This window comes from Nycticebus coucang, chromosome 12 (genome assembly GCF_027406575.1).
Source record: "Nycticebus coucang isolate mNycCou1 chromosome 12, mNycCou1.pri, whole genome shotgun sequence".
Taxonomy (NCBI): Eukaryota; Metazoa; Chordata; class Mammalia; order Primates; family Lorisidae; genus Nycticebus; species Nycticebus coucang.
Window position 1 is genome coordinate 9,371,610 of NC_069791.1, and position 18,130 is coordinate 9,389,739.

Sequence of the window (18,130 nt, forward strand, 5' to 3'; positions counted from 1 at the left end):
GATGCACATATACAACATTCTTAGATGTCATCATAACATTGATTTGTAAGAACTCAGCGAATTCTTGACAAGTAGAATAGTAATAACATATCTATTTCCCCTACCTCCACTGCTCCCAGTGATTCCTGAATTGTTTCCCAAACCCTACAAGTAATTAGGAAGAGATGTGAGATTTGAATTCAACTCTGTATGTTCCTACTATGATAGATTTAGAAGCTAGTAAAATATTTCCTATACTCCAAAGGAGGAGAGGGATTCTAAGAAAAGGGAAGATTTTAGGTAGCTTCAAATACATGAAACCCCTCCAAAGCAATTCATATTTAGGGGATTAATTTTACCTAGTTTTAATAGGTTCTGGGTAACCTGAGACTTGGAGGGAAAAAAATCAGGAAGGAAAAATTTGTTTTTTTTGAGACAGAGCCTCAAGCTGTTGCCTTGAGTAGAGTGCTGTCGCATCACAGCTCACAGCAACCTCCAACTCCTGGGCTCAAGCGATTCTCTTGCCTCCACCTCCCAAGTAGCTGGGACCACAGGCACCCACCACAACGCCCAGCTATTTTTTTTTTTTTTTTTTTTGTAGAGACAGAGTCTCACTGTACCGCCCTTGGGTAGAGTGCTGTGGCGTCACACGGCTCACAGCAACCTCTAACTCTTGGGCTTACGCAATTCTTTTGACTCAGCCTCCCGAGCAGCTGGGACTACAGGCACCCACCACAACGCCCGGCTATTTTTTTTTTTTTTTTTTTTTTTGTTGCAGTTTGGCCGGGGCTGGGTTTGAACCCGCCACCCTCGGCATATGGGGCCAGCGCTCTACTCATTGAGCCATAGGCACTGCCACCAGCTATTTTTTTTTTTTAGTTGCAGCCATCATGGTTGTTTGGCGGGCCCGGCTGGATTCGAACCTGCCAGATGAAGTGCATGTGGCTGGCACCTTAGCCGCTTGAGCCACAGGCACTGAGCCAGGAAGGAAGATTTTATATAGTACTACATAAGGTTTGAAGAGAATAAACAGAGGAAATATTCCCCTTCAATATATAAGTATAATATATGAATATGTACAATGTACACACATATATATATGATCCCTTTTCTTTTTTCTTTTTTTTTTTTTTGGCTGGGGCTGGGTTTGAACCCACCACCTCCGGCATATGGGGCCAGCGCCCCACTCTGTTGAGCCACAGGCACCGCCCATATGATCCCTTTTCAATATATATGTATGATAAATATGTACAAAATACCTACAGTAGAACCTCTGTAAGTTGACCACCCAAGGGATTGTAACAAATTGGACAGCATACAAAGGTGGTCAACACAAGGAACTAGGCCTACTGTACTGATACGTACATGTGGCGCATGTCTGGTCAATGAAAATAAGGTCAACTTAAGGAGGTGGTCCTACTGTATTTGATAAAGTGCTATCAGTGTACATAATACAAACATACGTTGATAAGCAATAAATATGTATGAACCCATATTTCCTGTTTAAAGTAAGTTTTATTGGACATAATTAAGCTATACAGCATGGAATGGGATACATATAGATGGTAAAAAGCTTACTATAATGAAGCAAATTAACATATCCATAATCTCACAGTTACCTATTTTTTTGTTTTTGTGGCAAAAGCAAATAAAGCATACTCACTTAGCATGAGTCCCACATGCAGTACAATTTATTTCCTCACACTTTACACAGATCTAAAGACTTGTTCATATTACACATAGGCCACTTTGTACCCTCCCCCCTACCCTTATTTCTTAAGGTTACAAACAGAATGAATATCACATAAACACTCATGAACCAACGTTAAGTGTTTAAACATTTACCCACTGCCTTGATCAGACACTTAAATCTACCTGTAACAGTCTCTTCAGGTAAGCGAGAAAGCAGCAGGAACCTTTCCCCACCCTCCAATGTTCCGGGAGATGAGCAAAAGATCCCTAAATGTCTATGACATGTTTTTTTTTTCTTCAAACAGCCAAACAGAAGGTAAAGGATCTTCCTGCTACCGAACGAAGTTCCTCCTACTCAGCACTATGTGCTCTGAAATGCCAAGAACCCACTAAAGATATTATTCCCTGGCAAATGTGGCAAGACTGCCATCTCTCCCCTGACTGCCCATATGCCCAAGCGTAGCACAACCCTCTGGCAGCCAGGGGTTAATCATAAAGACTCCAAGGATCCCTGCTGAGTCTGGCTATCTGCAGAGTTCCACGTATCCGCTGGAAAGCAAGACTCTAAGAATCCCAGAGCTTTCTGCCTTAATCCTCAAGCATGTTATCTCAAGACTCCTCTACAGGCTGGGTGGGGTAGGGTCTGCAGTCTACAAGAGTACACCCAGTTCTCCATGAGCTGTTGTTGCAATTTCACTGACTATCTGTGATTTTCGGTTATCTAATAACACCAGTGTTATGGGTAGGAAGGAAGGTAGAGTAGGGGAAATGGTTAATCAAAAGATGAAACCAGCTTGTGGGTGGACTAGGAACTGGGGTCTGAGATAACACGGCATCCTGGGGCAGATCAGTATATCAACAAGAAGTCAAACTAACTTCATTTAAGGACACAAACTTTCAAGTTTGGTTTGCTTTTAATTCTCCTGCCTCCTCAGGCTTCACAGAGGCTGTAAATCCCCTTAACTCCCGAACCAGGTGAGAAAAGATGCAGAAAGAAGTAGTGGGAAAGAGAGAAGTGCTGAAGGGAAAGAGAAATACTGAGAGAGGAATCCTGCTCCCTTCTTAAAGAAGACTGTTGAAACCAAGGGCACTCCGGGTCCCAGAAAATGAAGTAGCCAGCTATCTCCCACCCCCGCCCCCCAAACAAACGCTTTTCCCTACCTTCTTGTTGTTCCTGTTATAGCCAAAAGTCGAAATCCCAGGCCTGGAAGTCACTGATAGCAGCATTTTCTCTGTAATGTTAGGAAGCTGAGTGAGAAGAGGGAGAGGGAGAGGGAGGAGGTGAGAAAAGGGGGAAGGAGGAGAGAGGAGAGGGGGAGGAGGGAAGGAAAAAGGGAGGAGAAAGGGGGAGAACTGGAGCAGGAGAAAAAGAGATGAGGGGGGCTGAGGGTAGAGAATGAGCTGGGGCTGCTTCTTGACGTCACTGGGAGAAGTTAACCCAGTCTGAGCGAGGTGCTTCCACTGGGTCCTAATGCCCAAGGGGTTATTTTTACGTTTGTTTTTCATAGTACCAGTAGTGAAAGCTAGAAAGAGTTCTTGGGTCTAACCACTTTCAAATTCATCCCTTTTCCTCTAGGAACAAGTTCTGATTCTTTATTTTTATTTATTTATTTTTTAAGAGACAGAGTCTCATTTTATTGTTCTTTTTTTTTTATTTATTTTTTTTTTTGTAGAGACAGAGTCTCGCTGTACCACCCTCGGGTAGAGTGCCGTGGCGTCACACAGCTCACAGCAACCTCTAACTCCTGGGCTTACGCGATTCTCTTGCCTCAGCCTCCCGAGCAGCTGGGACTACAGGCGCCCACCACAACGCCCGGCTATTTTTGTGTTGCAGTTTGGCCGGGGCTGGGTTTGAACCCACCACCCTCGGCATATGGGGCTGGCGCCCTACTCACTGAGTTACAGGCGCCGCCCATTTTATTGTTCTTGATAGAGGGCTGTAGCGTCACAGCTCACAGCAACCTCCAACTCCTGAGCTTAGGCGATTCTCTTGCCTCAGCCTCCCACGTAGCAGGGACTACAGGTGCCTGCCACAGCTCCTGGCTATTTTTTGTTGTTGTTGAAGTTTGGCTGGGGCCGGGCTCGAACTCACCACCATCAGTATATGGGGCCAGCGCCCTACCCACTGAACCACAGGCATCACCCAAGACCTCGTCTCTTAAAAAAAAAAAATTACTCAGGGTGGCGTCTGTGGCTCAAGGAGTAGGCCACCAGTCCCATATGCCGGAGGTGGTGGGTTCAAACCCAGCCCCAGCCAAAAACCACAAAAAAAAAAAAAAAAAAATTACTCAGTCTTAAAAAAAAAAAAGAGAGTTTTTTTTTTTTTTTTTGCAGATTTTTAGCCGGGGCTGGATTTAAACCCACCACCCTCAGCATGTGGGGCCAGTTCCCTACTCCTTGAGACATAGGCACTGCCCAAGAATGAGAATTAAAAAAATTAAATTGGGCTGGGTGCTTGTGGCTCACGTGGCTAAGGCGCCAGCCACATACACCTCAGCTGGCAGGTTCAAATACAGCCCGGGCCCGCCAAACAACAATGACTGCTGCAACTAAAAAAAAGCTGGGCGTTGTGGCGGGCACCTGTAGTCCCAGCTACTTTGGAGGCAGAGGCAGGAGAATCACTTGAACCCAGGAGTTGGAGTTTGCTGTGAGCTGTGATGCAACAGCACCCTACCCAGGGTGACAGCTTGAGGCTCTGTCTCAAAAAAAAAAAAAAAAATTAAATTGAATGAGGCCTTCAAGAGGAAAGTTTCTGTATCATATTGTTATGGTAAAGGAGAAGATACCATTCAAGTGCCTAAACAGCAAGGATAAACTGGTGTAAAATGAACTAGAGTCTCTGAAAACAGAAAAGGAGCTTTAAAAAAAAAACATGGTATTACTTGAAGATGCCCTCTTCCTCTCTTTCTCCCTCCCTTACTTCCTTCCTCCTTCCTTGCCTCCCTCTCCTCCCCCCCAATTTGGCTGCTATGTTTCCAGTCTCAGTTTCAATTCCCACATTAAGGCTGTTCCCACCCTTCCTGTGTCCCTTGAGCAATTAGGCACTTCCTGTCCTTTTGGAAATGAAAGTTAGAGATTGTGAGTGACGCGGGGTGTGTTTACTCTGGAGAATGTTAATACTGTCCATTCCATTATCATAGCAGAAGAGACAGGAAAACTAAAATAGATGCATACCAGAACTTCATTTTTTTGGCTATATTGCCAAAAAACAAAAAAAAGAGAGAGAGAACACCTGTGATGGTAGTGAGGTGGCTTTAGGAAGAAATTTGGAGGCTTTCATTCTATATCTCTATTCCACTTGGATTGGTAGGATTAGTGAGTATCATTCTCTTTTTATTAGTCTCACCTTGTCACCCTCAGTAGAGTACCACCTCACAGCAACCTCAAAGTCTTAGGCTCAAGTGATTCTCTTATCTCAGCGCCCCTATAGCTGGGACTATAGGTTCCACAACGCCGGGTTATTGTTAGGGGGGTTGTGGGGGGAGGAGAGGTCTTGCTCTGGCTCAGGCTGGTCTCAAACCTGTCAGCTCAGGCAATCCACGTGCCTTAGCCTCCCAAGGGCTAGGATTACAAACGTTAATCACCACACAGGCCTGTGAACTTCAATTTCGAAATAACTTCCAGCTTTGGTGAGTTACTGTAACAGTTTCTGCTTCCTGGATCTTAAAGACAAGAAAATAGTGGGTTAAAAAGCCAAAAGATGGTGGGGGGGGGCAGTGCCTGTGGCTTAGTGGGTAGGGCACCGGCCCCAGTGGCTTAGTGGGTAGGGCACGGCACTGGCCCCATATACCAAGGGTAGCGGGTTCAAACCTGGCCCCGGCCAAACTGCAACAAATAAATAGCCAGGCGTTGTGGTGGTACGTGTAGTCCCAGCTACTCGGGAGGCTGAGGCAAGAGAATCGCCTAAGCCCAAGAGCTGGAGGCTGCTGTGAGCTGTGACACCACAGCATTCTACCAAGGATGACAAAGTGAGAAAAAAAATATATATATATATATTTTTTAAATAATAGTCATTCTAATAATAGTCATTCTAATGGATGAAAAAGATGTATTTCATCTTTTTTAATTTAAATTTATTTATTTATTTTTTAGTTTTAACTTTCAGTTTATAAGAAATACAGGGATTAGGCAGCGCCTGTGGCTCAAGGAGTAGGGCGCCGGTCCCATATGCCGGAGGTGGCGGGTTCAAACCCAGCCCTGGCCAAAAACCACAAAAAAAAAAAAAAAAAAAAAAAAGAAATACAGGGATTAGAGGAACAAGGAAGACAATGTCACAAATGACCAAGATTCTGTCAGGTGGTATCTCTAAAAAGCCCAGGGGCTGGTCTCTTTAACAAGTTATTATTATTATTGTTATAATTATTATTGTTGTTGGGGATTCATTGTAACAAGTTATTATTAAGGAAAACAAAAGGGAAGAAGGTTGTCCTACTTAAATGACACAATGAAACTTAAGGGACATGACAATGAAACCCAAGGTGTGGCCCTTGATTGAATCTTATTTATTTATTTATTTATTTATTTTTTTTTGTAGAGACAGAGTCTCACTGTACCGCCCTCCCTCGGGTAGAGTGCCATGGCGTCACACGGCTCACAGCAACCTCTAACTCTTGGGCTTACGCGATTCTCTTGCCTCAGCCTCCCGAGCAGCTGGGACTACAGGCGCCCGCCACAACGCCCGGCTATTTTTTTGTTGCAGTTTGGCCGGGGCTGGGTTTGAACCTGCCACCCTCGGCATAGGGGGCCGGCGCCCTACTCACTGAGCCACGGGCGCTGCCCTGATTGAATCTTATTTTGAATAACAATTTGGAGAATAGTTGGGGGAATTTTTCACATGAACTGGGTATGGCATGATGTTAAGACATTATTGTCAATTTGTTAGCTGTGGCAATGAAATTGTAGTTATATAGGAAAACGGTCCCCAAAACTTCACCATCCTGAAATAACCATTGTTTATATAGATAAACTTCATTTCAGACATCTATGAGTGAGAAAGAATGAACGTGAAAAAAACAATGCTATATACTAATTTTAAGAAAAAATTTTACGTTGAAGTTTATACCTGAGCGTTAGGTAAACATAATACATTTTTGCTATTAGACTCTAAATGTATCACTAAAATTGAGGACAAAGATTAAGAAAAACTTTTAGAGGGTGCTTGAATTTTAGGCAGCATTGTTTCATTCATAATCTAAATATCAAGGAAAATACCTTCCTTATTTTTCTTCCCATCATCTCCTTCACCTTTTAAGAATCTATCTGTACTGGGTGGCACCTGTGACTCAAAGGAGTAGGGCACCGGCCCCATATGCCGGAGGTGGCGGGTCCAAACCCAGCCCCGGCCAAAACTGAAAAAAAAAAAAAAAAAATCTACCCTTACTTGTTTTTATTGGTCAGCGTATATAACCATACAACTTGCATTTGTTGAGTCTTACTTTGGATTTAATGAATTTCATTCCCAATATCAGGTTGTTGTTTTTTTTTTTTAATTAATTAATTATTTTTTTTTGTTGCAGTTTTGGCCAGGGTTGGGTTCGAACCTGCCACCCTTGGTATATGGGACTGGTGCCCTACTCCCTGAGCCACAGGCACCACCCTAGGTTGTTTTTTTTTACAATGTCTCTATTTTTTTTTTTTTTTTTTTTTGTAGAGACAGAGTCTCACTTTACGGCCCTCGGTAGAGTGCCATGGCATCACACTGCTCACAGCAACCTCCAGCTCTTGGGCTTAAGCAATTCTCTTGCCTCAGCCCCCCGAGTAGCTGGGACTACAGGTGCCCGCCACAACGCCCGGCTATATTTTTTGTTGTTTGGCCGGGGCTGGGTTTGAACCCACCACCCTCGGCATATGGGGCCAGCACCCTACTCACTGAGCCACAGGCGCCGCCCAGTTCTTCATTTTTATTCATCTCTTGATTGACTGGATTTTATCAAGTCATTTTTACCAGTCTCACTTTCTTGCCCCTGGTAGAGTATGTGGTATCACAGCTCACAGCAACTTCAAACTCTTGGGCTTAAGAGATCCTCTTGCCTCAGCCTCCCAAGTAGCTGGGACAACAGATGGCCACCATAATACCTGGCTAATTTTTAGACACGGGGTCTCGCTCTTGGTCAGGCTGCTTTCCTCATGAGCATAAGTGATCCACTGACCTCGGCCTTCCAGAGTGCTGGGAATTACAGGCGTGAGCCACCATTCCCGGCCATCTTTTATTATTATAAGTTGACAATTTATAATTACATTGTAATGGTATTGCAGGATCAAAGGTAGGTCTATATCTCGATTTTTTTTTTTTTTTTTTTTTTTTGTAGAGACAGAGTCTCACTTTACCGCCTTCGGTAGAGTGCCATGATGTCACAGGACTCACAGCAACCTCTAGCTCTTGGGCTTCCGCGATTCTCCTGCCTCAGTCTCCCAAGCAGCTGGGACTACAGGCGCCCACCACAACGCCCGGCTAGTTTTTTTGCTTTTTGTAGAGACAGAGTTTCACTTTATTGCCCACGGTAGAGTGCCGTGGCTTCACACAGCTCACAGCAACCTCCAATTCCTGGGCTTAGGTGATTCCCTTGCCTCAGCCTCCTGAGTAGCTGGGACTACAGGTGCCCACCACAATGCCCGGCTATTTTTTATTGTTGTTGTTGCAGTTTGGCTGGGGCCTGGTTTGAACCTGCCACCCTCAGTATATGGGGCTGGCACCCTGCCCACTGAGCCACAGGCACCACCCCTATGTCTAGGTTTTTGAGGAATCTCCACACCTCTTTCCCCAGAGGCTATTCTAGTTTGCAGTCTCACCAACAGTGCATGACGGTAAACTTCACTCCGCACTTACGCCAGTATCTGTTGCTTTGGGATCCTGTGATGTGGGCCATTTTCACAGGGGTTAGAAGATATCTCAAAGTAGTTTTGATTTACATTTCTCTGATGATTAGGGACAATGAGCATTTTTTCCCATGTGTTTCTGGGCCATTCATCTGTCCTCAATGAGAAAAGTCTCTGTTCATGTCTCTTCCCCCAATTTTTTTTTTTTTTGAGACAGAGTCTATGTTGCCTTGGGTAGAGTGCTGTGCTGTCACAGCTCACAGCAACCTCCAACTCTTGGGTTTAAGCAATTTTCTTGCCTCAGCCTCCCAAGTAGCTGGAACTACAGGCACTCGCCACAATGTCCGGCTATTTTTTGTTGCAGTTGTCATTGTTATTTAGCTGGCCCGGGCTGCGTTCAAAGCCTCCAGCCTTGGTGCATGTGGCTGGCCTCATAACCACTGTGCTACAGGTGCCACCCTCTGGCCCAATTTTAATAGGGTTGTTTGATCTTTTCTTGTTGGTTTACTTGAGGTCTTTGTAAATTATGTTGGTTAGCCCTTTGTCAAATTTGTAGCATGCAAATATCTCCTCTCATTTTGTAGGTTATCTCTGTGCTTTGTTGAATGTGTCCTTAGCTGTCCGGAGCTTTTTTTTTTTTTTTTGAGATATTGTCTCACTCTGTTGCCCTAGGAAGAGTGCCTTGGCATCATCTTAGATCGCTTCAACCTCAAACTCTCGAGTTCAAGCGATCTTCTTGCCTCAGCCTCCTGAGTAGCTGGGACTACAGGTTCTCGCCACAATGCCTGACTGATTTTTCTATCTGAAATAGAGACAGGGATCTTGCTCTCAGACTCCTGACCTCAAGTGATCCTCCTGCCTTGGCCTCCCAGACTGCTAGGATTATGGGCATGAGCTACTGCACCCAGCATGTGCAAAACTTTTAATGTGATCAAGTGCTATATATTTTTGTAGTTTGGGATTACCAGTGAGATCTTCATAAATTCATTCCCTATGGGTAGTGCCCATAGCTCAGTGGGTAGGGTGCCGGCCACATACACTGAGGCTGGAAAGTTCGAACCCAACCCGGGCCAGCTAAAACAACAATGACAACTGCAACAAACAAAAATAGCTGGGCATTGTAACAGGCACCTGTAGTCCCACCTACTTGGGAGGCTGAGGCAAGAGACTTGCTTAAACCCAAGAGTTTGAGGGTGCTGGCTCAGCGCCTGTGGCTCAAGCAGCTAAGGCGCCAGCCACATACACCTGAGATGGTGGGTTCAAATCCAGCCTGGGCCCACCAAACAACAATAACAGCTGTAACCTAAAAATAGCTGGATGTTGTGGTGGGCGCCTGTAGTCCCAGCTACATGAGAGGCTGAGGCAGGAGAATCGCTTGAGCCAGGAGTTGGAGGTTGCCGTGAGCTGTGATGCAATGGCACTCTACCCAGGGTGACAGCTTGAGGCTCTGTCTCAAAAAAAAAAAATAAGTGCTGTGAAGCCATAGCACTCTACCCAGGGCAACATAGTGAGACTCTATCTCAAAATAAATAAATAAGTAAATAGGGCAGCGCCTGTGGTGCAAAGGAGTAGGGCGCCACCTCCATATGGCAGAGGTGGCAGGTTCAAACCCAGCCCCGGCCAAAAACTGCAAAAAAAAAAAAATAAATAATAATAATAAATAAATAAAATAATAAATTCATTCCCTAGGGCAATAAAAGTAAGCATTTTTCCCAACTTTCTTCTAGGGTTTTTATACCTTCATGTCTTAGATTTAAATCTTGTATCCATTATGAATTAATTTTTGTAATTGGTGAGAGGTTTGTGTTCAGTTTCAGTCTTTTACATGTGGCTAACCAGTTCTCGCAGCACCATTTATTAAACAGGGATTCTGGGCGGCGCCTGTGGCTCAGTCGGTAAGGCGCGGCCCCATATACTGAGGGTGGCGGGTTCAACCCCGGCCCTGGCCAAACTGCAGCCAAAAAATAGCTGGGCGTTGTGGCGGGTGCCTGTAGTCCCAGCTGCTCTGGAGGCTGAGGCAAGAGAATCGCTTAAGCCCAGGAGTTGGAGGTTGCTGTGAGCCGTGTGAGGCCACGACACTCTACCGAGGGCCGTAAAGTAAGACTCTGTCTCTACAAAAAAAATAAAAATAAAAATAAACAGGGATTCTTTATCCAGTGTCTGCTTTTGTTTGTTTTGTAAAAGATCAGATGGCAAGCCTCAGCGCCTGTAGCTCAAGTGGCTAGAAGATCAGATGGCAATATGAGGCTGGTTTCATCTCTAGATTCTCTATTCTGTTCCATAGATCTATGTCTCTATTTTTATGCTAGTACCATGGCTGTTTTGTTTTTTTTTTGTAGAGACAGAGTCTCATTGTACCGCCCTCGGGTAGAGTGCTGTGGCGTCACACGGCTCACAGCAATCTCTAACTCTTGGGCTTCTGCGATTCTCTTGCCTCAGCCTCCCGAGCAGCTGAGACCACAGGCGCCCGCCACAACGTCCGGCTATTTTTTTGTTGCAGTTTGGCCGGGGCTGGGCTTGAACGCACCACCCTCGGCATATGGGGCCGGCGCCCTACTCACCGAGCCACAGGCACCACCCACCATGGCTGTTTTGATCACTACAGACTTGTAGTATAACCTGAAGCCTGGTAATGTGATGCCTATAAACACTTTTTTTTTAGATACAGTCTCATTATGTTGCCCTCAGTAGAGTTCTATGGCATCATAGCTCACAGCAACCTCAAACTCTTGGGAGTAAGCAATTCTCTTGCCTCAGCCTCCCAAGTAGCTGGGAGTGCAGGCAACTGCCACAACACCCGGCTATTTTTTTTTTTTTTTAATTGCAGCTGTCATTGTTGTTTAGCTAACCTAGGTCGGATTCAAACCCGCCAATCTTTGTGTATGTGGCTGGCACCATAACCACTGTGCTACGGGAGCCGAGCCAGATGCCTATAAATTTGTTTTTATTTCATAGAATCATGTTGACTATTCAGAGTTTCTTCTGGTTCCATACAAAACATAGAACTATTTTCTCAAGATTTTTAAAGTATCGGGCGGCGCCTGTGGCTCAGTTGGTAGGGCGCCGGCCCCATATACTGAGGGTGACGGGTTCAAACCCGGCCCCGGCCAAACTGCAACCAAAAAATAGCCGGGTGTTGTGGTGGGTGCCTGTAGTCCCAGCTACTCAGGAGGCTGAGGCAAGAGAATCGCTTAAGCCCAGGAGTTGGAGGTTGTTGTGAGCTGTGTGAGGCCACGGCACTCTACCGAGGGCCATAAAGTGAGACTCTGTCTGTACAAAAAATAAAATAAAATAAAATAAAATAAAGTATGGGCAATGCCTGTAGCTCAAAGGAGTAGGGCACCGGCCCCATATACCAGAAGTAGCGGGTTCAAACCTGCCCCGGCTAAAAACTGCAAAAAAAAAAAAATCTTTAAAGTATGATGTTGATATTTTAATGGGTATTGCATTAAATTTGTAGATTGCTTTGGGTAGTATAGACATTTTAACAATGTTGATTATTCTTTTTTTTTTTTTGTACAGACAGAGTCTCACTTTATGGCCCTCAGTAGAGTACCGTGGTCTCACACAGCTCACAGCAACCTCCAACTCCTGGGTTTAAGCGATTCTCTTGCCTCAGCCTCCCAAGTAGCTGGGACTACAGGCGCCCGCCACAACGCCTGGCTATTTTTTGGTTGCAGTTTGGCCGGGGCCGGGTTTGAACCCGCCACCCTCGGTATATGGCGCCGCCCAATGTTAATTATTCTAAGCCATGAGCATGATATGTTCTTCCATCTGTTAACATCCTCTGCAATTTCTTTTTTTTTTTTGTAGAGACAGAGTTTCACTTTATGGCCCTTGGTAGAGTGCCATGGCATCACACAGCTCACAGCAACCTCCAACTCCTGGGGTTAAGCGATTCTCTTGCCTCAGCCTCCCAAATAGCTGGGACTACAGGCGCCCGCCACAACGCCCGGCTATTTTTTTTTTGGTTGCAGTTCAGCCGGGGCCGGGTTTGAACCCGCCACCCTCGGTATATGGGGCCAACGCCTTACCGACTGAGCCTCAGGTGCCGCCCCCATCCTCTGCAATTTCTTTTCTCCACTGTTTTATAGTTTTCTCTGTAGAGATCCTCCACATCCTTTGTTAAATATATTCCAAGGTATTTCATTTTCTTTGATGCTACTGTGAAGGGTATTGTGTCTTTGATTTGATTCTCAGCTTTAATGTCATTGGCATATATGAAGGCTACTGATTTGTGTATACTGATTTTATAAACTGAGACATTGCTATATTTATTTATCAATTCCAGGAGTCTCCAGGAGTGATAGTTTGACTTCCTCTGTCCCATTTGGATGCCTTTGATGTCCTTCTCTTGTTTGATTGCATTAGCTAGGACTTCTAGCACAATGTTGAATAGTAGTGATAGTGGATGTGCTTGTCTGGTTCCAGGTTCCAGTTATAGGCAGGAATGCTTTCAGTTTTTATATTGAGTATAATGTTAGCTGTCAGTTTGTTGTAAATGACTTCTATCAGTTTAAGGAATGTGCCATCTATGCCAATTTTCTTTTTTTTTTTGCAGTTTTTGGCCGGGGCTGGGTTTGAACCTGCCACCTCCGGCATATGGGGCCAGCGCTCAACCCCTTTGAGCCACAGGCGCTGCCCATATGCCAATTTTCTTAAGTATTCTTTTTTTTTTTTTTTTTTGAGACAGAGCCTCAGGCTATCACCCTGGGTATAGTGCCATGGGATCACAGCTCACAGCAACCTCAAACTCCTGGGTTCAAGCGATTTTCTTGCCTCAGCCTCCCAAGTAGCTGGGACTACAGGCGCCTGCCACAATGCCCAGCTACTTTTTGGTTGTAGTTGTCATTGCTGTTTGGCAGGCCCGGGCTGGATTTGAACCTGCCAACTCTGGTGTATGTGGCTGGTGCCTTAGCTACTTGAGTTACAGGCCCTGAGCCTGTATCTTGTATTTCTTTTCTTTTCTTTTTTTGAGACAGAATCTCACTTTTTGCCCTCAGTAGAGTGCTGTAGTATCATAGCTCACAGCAACCTCAAACTCTAGGCCTCAAGAGATCCTTTTGCCTAAGTTTGCCAAGTACCTGGGACTACAGGTGCCTGCTACAATGCTCAGCTAGTTTTTAGAGACAGGGGTCTCACTCTTGCTCAGGCTAGTTTCAAACTCCTAATCTCTGGCAGCGCCTGTGGCTCAGTCGGTGGGGCGCTGGCCCCATATGCTGAGGGTGACGGGTTCAAACCCGGCCCCCGCCAAACTGCAACCAAAAAATAGCTGGGCGTTGTGGTGGGCGCCTGTAGTCCCAGCTGCTCGGGAGGCTGAGGCAAGAGAATCGCTTAAGCCCAGGAGTAGGAGGTTGCTGTGAGCTGTGTGAGGCCACGGCACTCTACTGAGGGCCATAAAGTGAGACTCTGTCTCTACAAAAAACTCCTAATCTCAGGAGATCCACCTGCCTGGCCAAAGTGTTAGGATTAAAGGTGTGAGCCACCATGCCCAGGCTACTTAACTGACTTTCGACAAAGCTACTTAAAGTCTCTCATTCACTCATACGCAAAATGAAAGTAATATTTCATTAGCCTTGTAATCTGTAGGGGAAACTGAGCCCTGATGTTTAGCATAAAACTCACTTCCTGCTTGAGAGACCTGGGGAATCACGAGAATGGCGTGTGAGTTGTGTGCGTGCAGGAGGTCAGAAAACTGGTCTCCAAGAGAAAATGTATGTGTGAGGTGTGGCAATAATGAGCATGGTAAAGATTCTCTAGATTCCAAAGGTCTCTTGATGCTGGAGGCAGAGGTTGTGTTCAAGGTCTGAGATTTTGTGAACAAATTTAAGACTTTCTGTCTGACACTTTCCACATTCCCCCTTTTTTAATGCTTATGTATTATAAGTAAACTTTAACTATCTTTTCCTGCTTTGTGATAGTAAATACGAGGGAAATTAACTTAGGAGTGCTCCTCCCAGAGTTCCTCTGTTCTCCTGACACAGACTTTGTGTCAAGCCTCTTCATTGCTCACACCAAGACTCCCTCTTCTGGTGACCTCAAACCCCTTCAGTATTCAGTCCTAAGTTCTGGTTCAGTACTATCACTAACAAGCTGAGTGACACTGGGAGAATTACCTTACCTGTCTGAAACTTTTTTTCTTACCTGTAAAATGGAATAAATAAATAGTATTTGTTTCCTAAAACTGCAGTGAAATGAAATAAGGCAAAGCACATAAAGTGCCTTGGAAGATGCCTGTCTCTTGATAAACACTCAATAGATGTTAGCTCCATTACAATTTTTTTTTTTTTGAGACAGAGTCTCACTGTGTTGCCCTTAGTAGAGTGCTGTGGCATCACAGCTCACAGTGAACTCAAACTCTTGGGCTGAAGTGATTCTCTTGCCTTAGCCTTCCCGGTAGCTGGGACTACAGGCGCACGCCACAATGCCCAGCTATTTTTTGGTTGCAGTTTCCATTGTTACCTGGCAAACCCAGGCTGGATTCAAACCCACCAGCTCCCATGTATGTGGCTGGTACCCTAGCTGCTGGAGGCGCTGAGCCTCCATTACAATTATTAATTACCCTACTGTCTCCCCGTTTTTAGCTCTCTGGGTATCATATAACTCAGATTTGAAGACCTAAAGTGAGCAATTCTAAAAACTAACATACATCTTAGTTGCATTCAAAAGATTATACAAGGATGAGACAGGCTAAACTACATACTTAGAAAATACTGGAGGGGTGGCTCCTGTGGCTCAAAGGAGTAGGGCACCAGCCCCATATACCGGAGGTGGTGATTTCAAACTTGGCCTGGCCAAAAACTGCCCCCCCTCCCAAAAAAAGAAAAAACAGAAAAAGAAATAAGCCAGGCGTTGTGGCTGGTGCCTATAGTCCCAGCTACTTGGGAGGCTGAGGCAAGAGAATCACTTAAGCCCAGGAATTTGAGGTTGCTGTGAGCTGTGATGCCACAGCACTCTACCGAAGGCAACATAGTGAGACTCTGTTTGAAAATAAATAAATAAATAAATAAATAATTTTCAGGGTGATGCCCGTAGCTCAGCAGGTAGGGTGCTGGCCACATACACTTGGGCTGGCGGATTTGAACCTGGCCTGGGCCTGCTAAACAACAATGACAACTGCAACAACAAAAAATGGCTGGGCGTTTTGGTGGGCACCTATAGTCCCAGTTACTTGGGAGGCTGAGGCAAGAGAATCCCTTAAGCTCAAGAGTCTGAGGTTGCTGTGAGCTGTTGAGCTGTGAAGACCTGGCACGGAGGGCTACTGCCTCAAAAAAAAAAAGAAGAAGAAGAAGAAGAACACTAGGTACAAAACACTGGGCGGTGCCTGTGGCTCAGGAGTAGGGCGCCAGTCCCATATACCCGAGGTGGCAGGTTCAAACCCAGCCCCGGCCAAAAAAAATCACAAAAAAAAAAAAAAAAAAAAAAGGAAAAAAAGAAAGACACCCCAGCTATCATTTCTTTCTGAGCCCTACCACTCCAGGAAATAAAAAACAAATGTGTTGTAGGAAGTAGGATTTTTATGCATCATAAGATTTAACCACACTTCTCTATTCTAAGAGTAGAAAGTACCAAACAGGAAAGAAGTAAAGAGGGAGCCAATTAAATAAACTCTACTTACATGTACAAATACTAAAACCTGGGCGGCACCTGTGGCTCAGTGAATAGGGCACCGGCCCCATATGCCAAGGGTGGCGGGTTCAAACCCAGCCCCGGCCAAACTGCAACAAAAAAATAGTCGGGCGTTGTGGCGAGCGCCTGTAGTCCCAGCTGTTGCTGTGAGCCGTGTGACGTCATAGCACTCTACCTGAGGGTGGTACAGTGAGACTCTGTCTCTACAAAAAAAAAAAAAAGGGCAGCACCTGTGGCTCAGTCGGTAAGGCGCCGGCCCCATATACCAAGGGTGGCCGGTTCAAGCCCGGCCCCGGCTGAACTGCAACAAAAAAATAGCCAGGCGTTGTGGCGGGCGCCTGTACTCCCAGCTACTCGGGAGGCTGAGGCAAGAGAATCGCTTAAGCCCAGGAGTTGGAGGTTGCTGTGAGCTGTGTGAGGCCACGGCACTCTACCCAGGGCCATAAAGTGACACTCTGTCTCTACAAAAAAATAAATAAATAAAAAAAATGCTAAAACCTAAGGCCATAGTAGTAAAATGACCCAGATACATAAACTGATGGAAAAGGTAAATTATGTCAAAGAGCACCAGCAAAATTAGAGACTAAATTCTTCATTCTGGTGAGTATATATATATATATATATATATATTTTTTTTTTTTTTTTTTGTAGAGACAGAGTCTCACTTTATAGCCCTCGGTAGAGTGCCGTGGCCTCACACAGCTCACAGCAACCTCCAGCTCCTGGGCTTAAGCGATTCTCTTGCCTCAGCCTCCGGAGCAGCTGGGACTACATGCGCCCGCCACAACGCCCAGCCATTTTTTGGTTGCAGTTCAGCCGGGGCCGGGTTTGAACCCGCCACCCTCGGTGTATGGGGCCGGCGCCTTACTGACTGAGCCACAGGCGCCACCCAATTTTTTTTTTTTTTTAGACAGTCTCACTTTGTCCCCTCAGTAGAGTGCCATGGCATCACAGCTCAGAGCAACCTCCAACTCCTGGGCTTAGGTGATTCTCTTGCCTCAGCCTCCCAAGTAGCTGGACTACAGGCACCCGCCACAACACCCGGTTATTTTTTGTTGTTGTTGTTTGACTAGGGCCGGGCTTGAACCTGCCATCCTCAGTATATGGGGCCAGTGACCTATTCACTGAGTCACAGGAGCTGCTTTTATTTTTATTTTTATTTTGCAGTTTTTTGGCCAGGGTTGGGTTTGAACCTGCCACCTCCGGTATATGGGGCCAGCGCCCTACTCCTTTGAGCCACAGGCACCACCCCATTTTTTTTTTTTTTTTTTTTTTGAGACAGAGTCTCACTTTGTCTCTCTCAGTAGAGTGCCATGGTGTCATCTTGGACTCAGGTGATCTTCTTGTCTCAGTCTCCAGAGTAGCTGGGACTACAGGTGCCTGCCACAATGCCTGGCTATTTTTAGAGATGAGGTCTTACTGTTGCTCAGGCTGGTCTCAAACCTGCGAGCTCAGGCAATCTGCCTTCCTTGGACTTCCAGAGTGCTAGGATTACAGGGGTGAGCCACTGCACCCAGCCCTTTGCTGAGTGTATTTTTTTTGAGACAGAATCTCACTTTGTCACCCTCAGTAGAATGCCATGGCATCACACAGCTCTCAGCAACCTCCAACTCCTGGGCTCAAGTGATTCTCCTGCCTCCGCCTCCCAAGTAGCTGGGACTACAGGCGCCCACCACAACGCCCAGCTATTTTTTTTTTTTTTTGGTTGTAGCCATCATTGTTGTTTGGCGGGCCCGGGCTGGATTCGAACCCACCAGCTCAGGTGTATGTTGCTGGTGCTTTAGCCACTCGAGCCACAAGCACCGAGCCTCAAGGTTGTTTTGAGGAGGCAAAAGTAAAATAAATTATTTGTAACTTCTCTTGGGTAGAGACATTTGCACCTGATTTAGTCTAGACTGGTCTGTAATCTCTCCAGAAAAACAATGCTTTTAAGCAAGATGTGGCCTTCACTTATACACAAGGAAGTTTAGAATTTGATATAATTAAAAAAAAAAAAAAACAAGGCTCAGCGCCC

The 18,130-nt window shown here is 45.5% G+C and overlaps 1 protein-coding gene across 2 annotated transcripts in view; it reads right to left on the reverse strand.

The window, feature by feature from the left end:
• The window catches only part of RBMS2 (RNA binding motif single stranded interacting protein 2), a 62,032-nt gene extending 58,820 nt beyond the window's left edge, over positions 1–3,212 (reverse strand). For both annotated transcript variants that reach the window (XR_008373456.1, XM_053557592.1), the window contains exon 1: positions 2,833–3,212. Coding sequence is in view for 1 of the 2 variants with exons in the window: in XM_053557592.1 (XP_053413567.1) it covers positions 2,833–3,177 (345 nt within the window). In the remaining variant the exon portion in view is untranslated. The remainder of the gene's footprint in view (positions 1–2,832) is intronic.
• Positions 3,213–18,130: the final 14,918 nt, after the last annotated feature.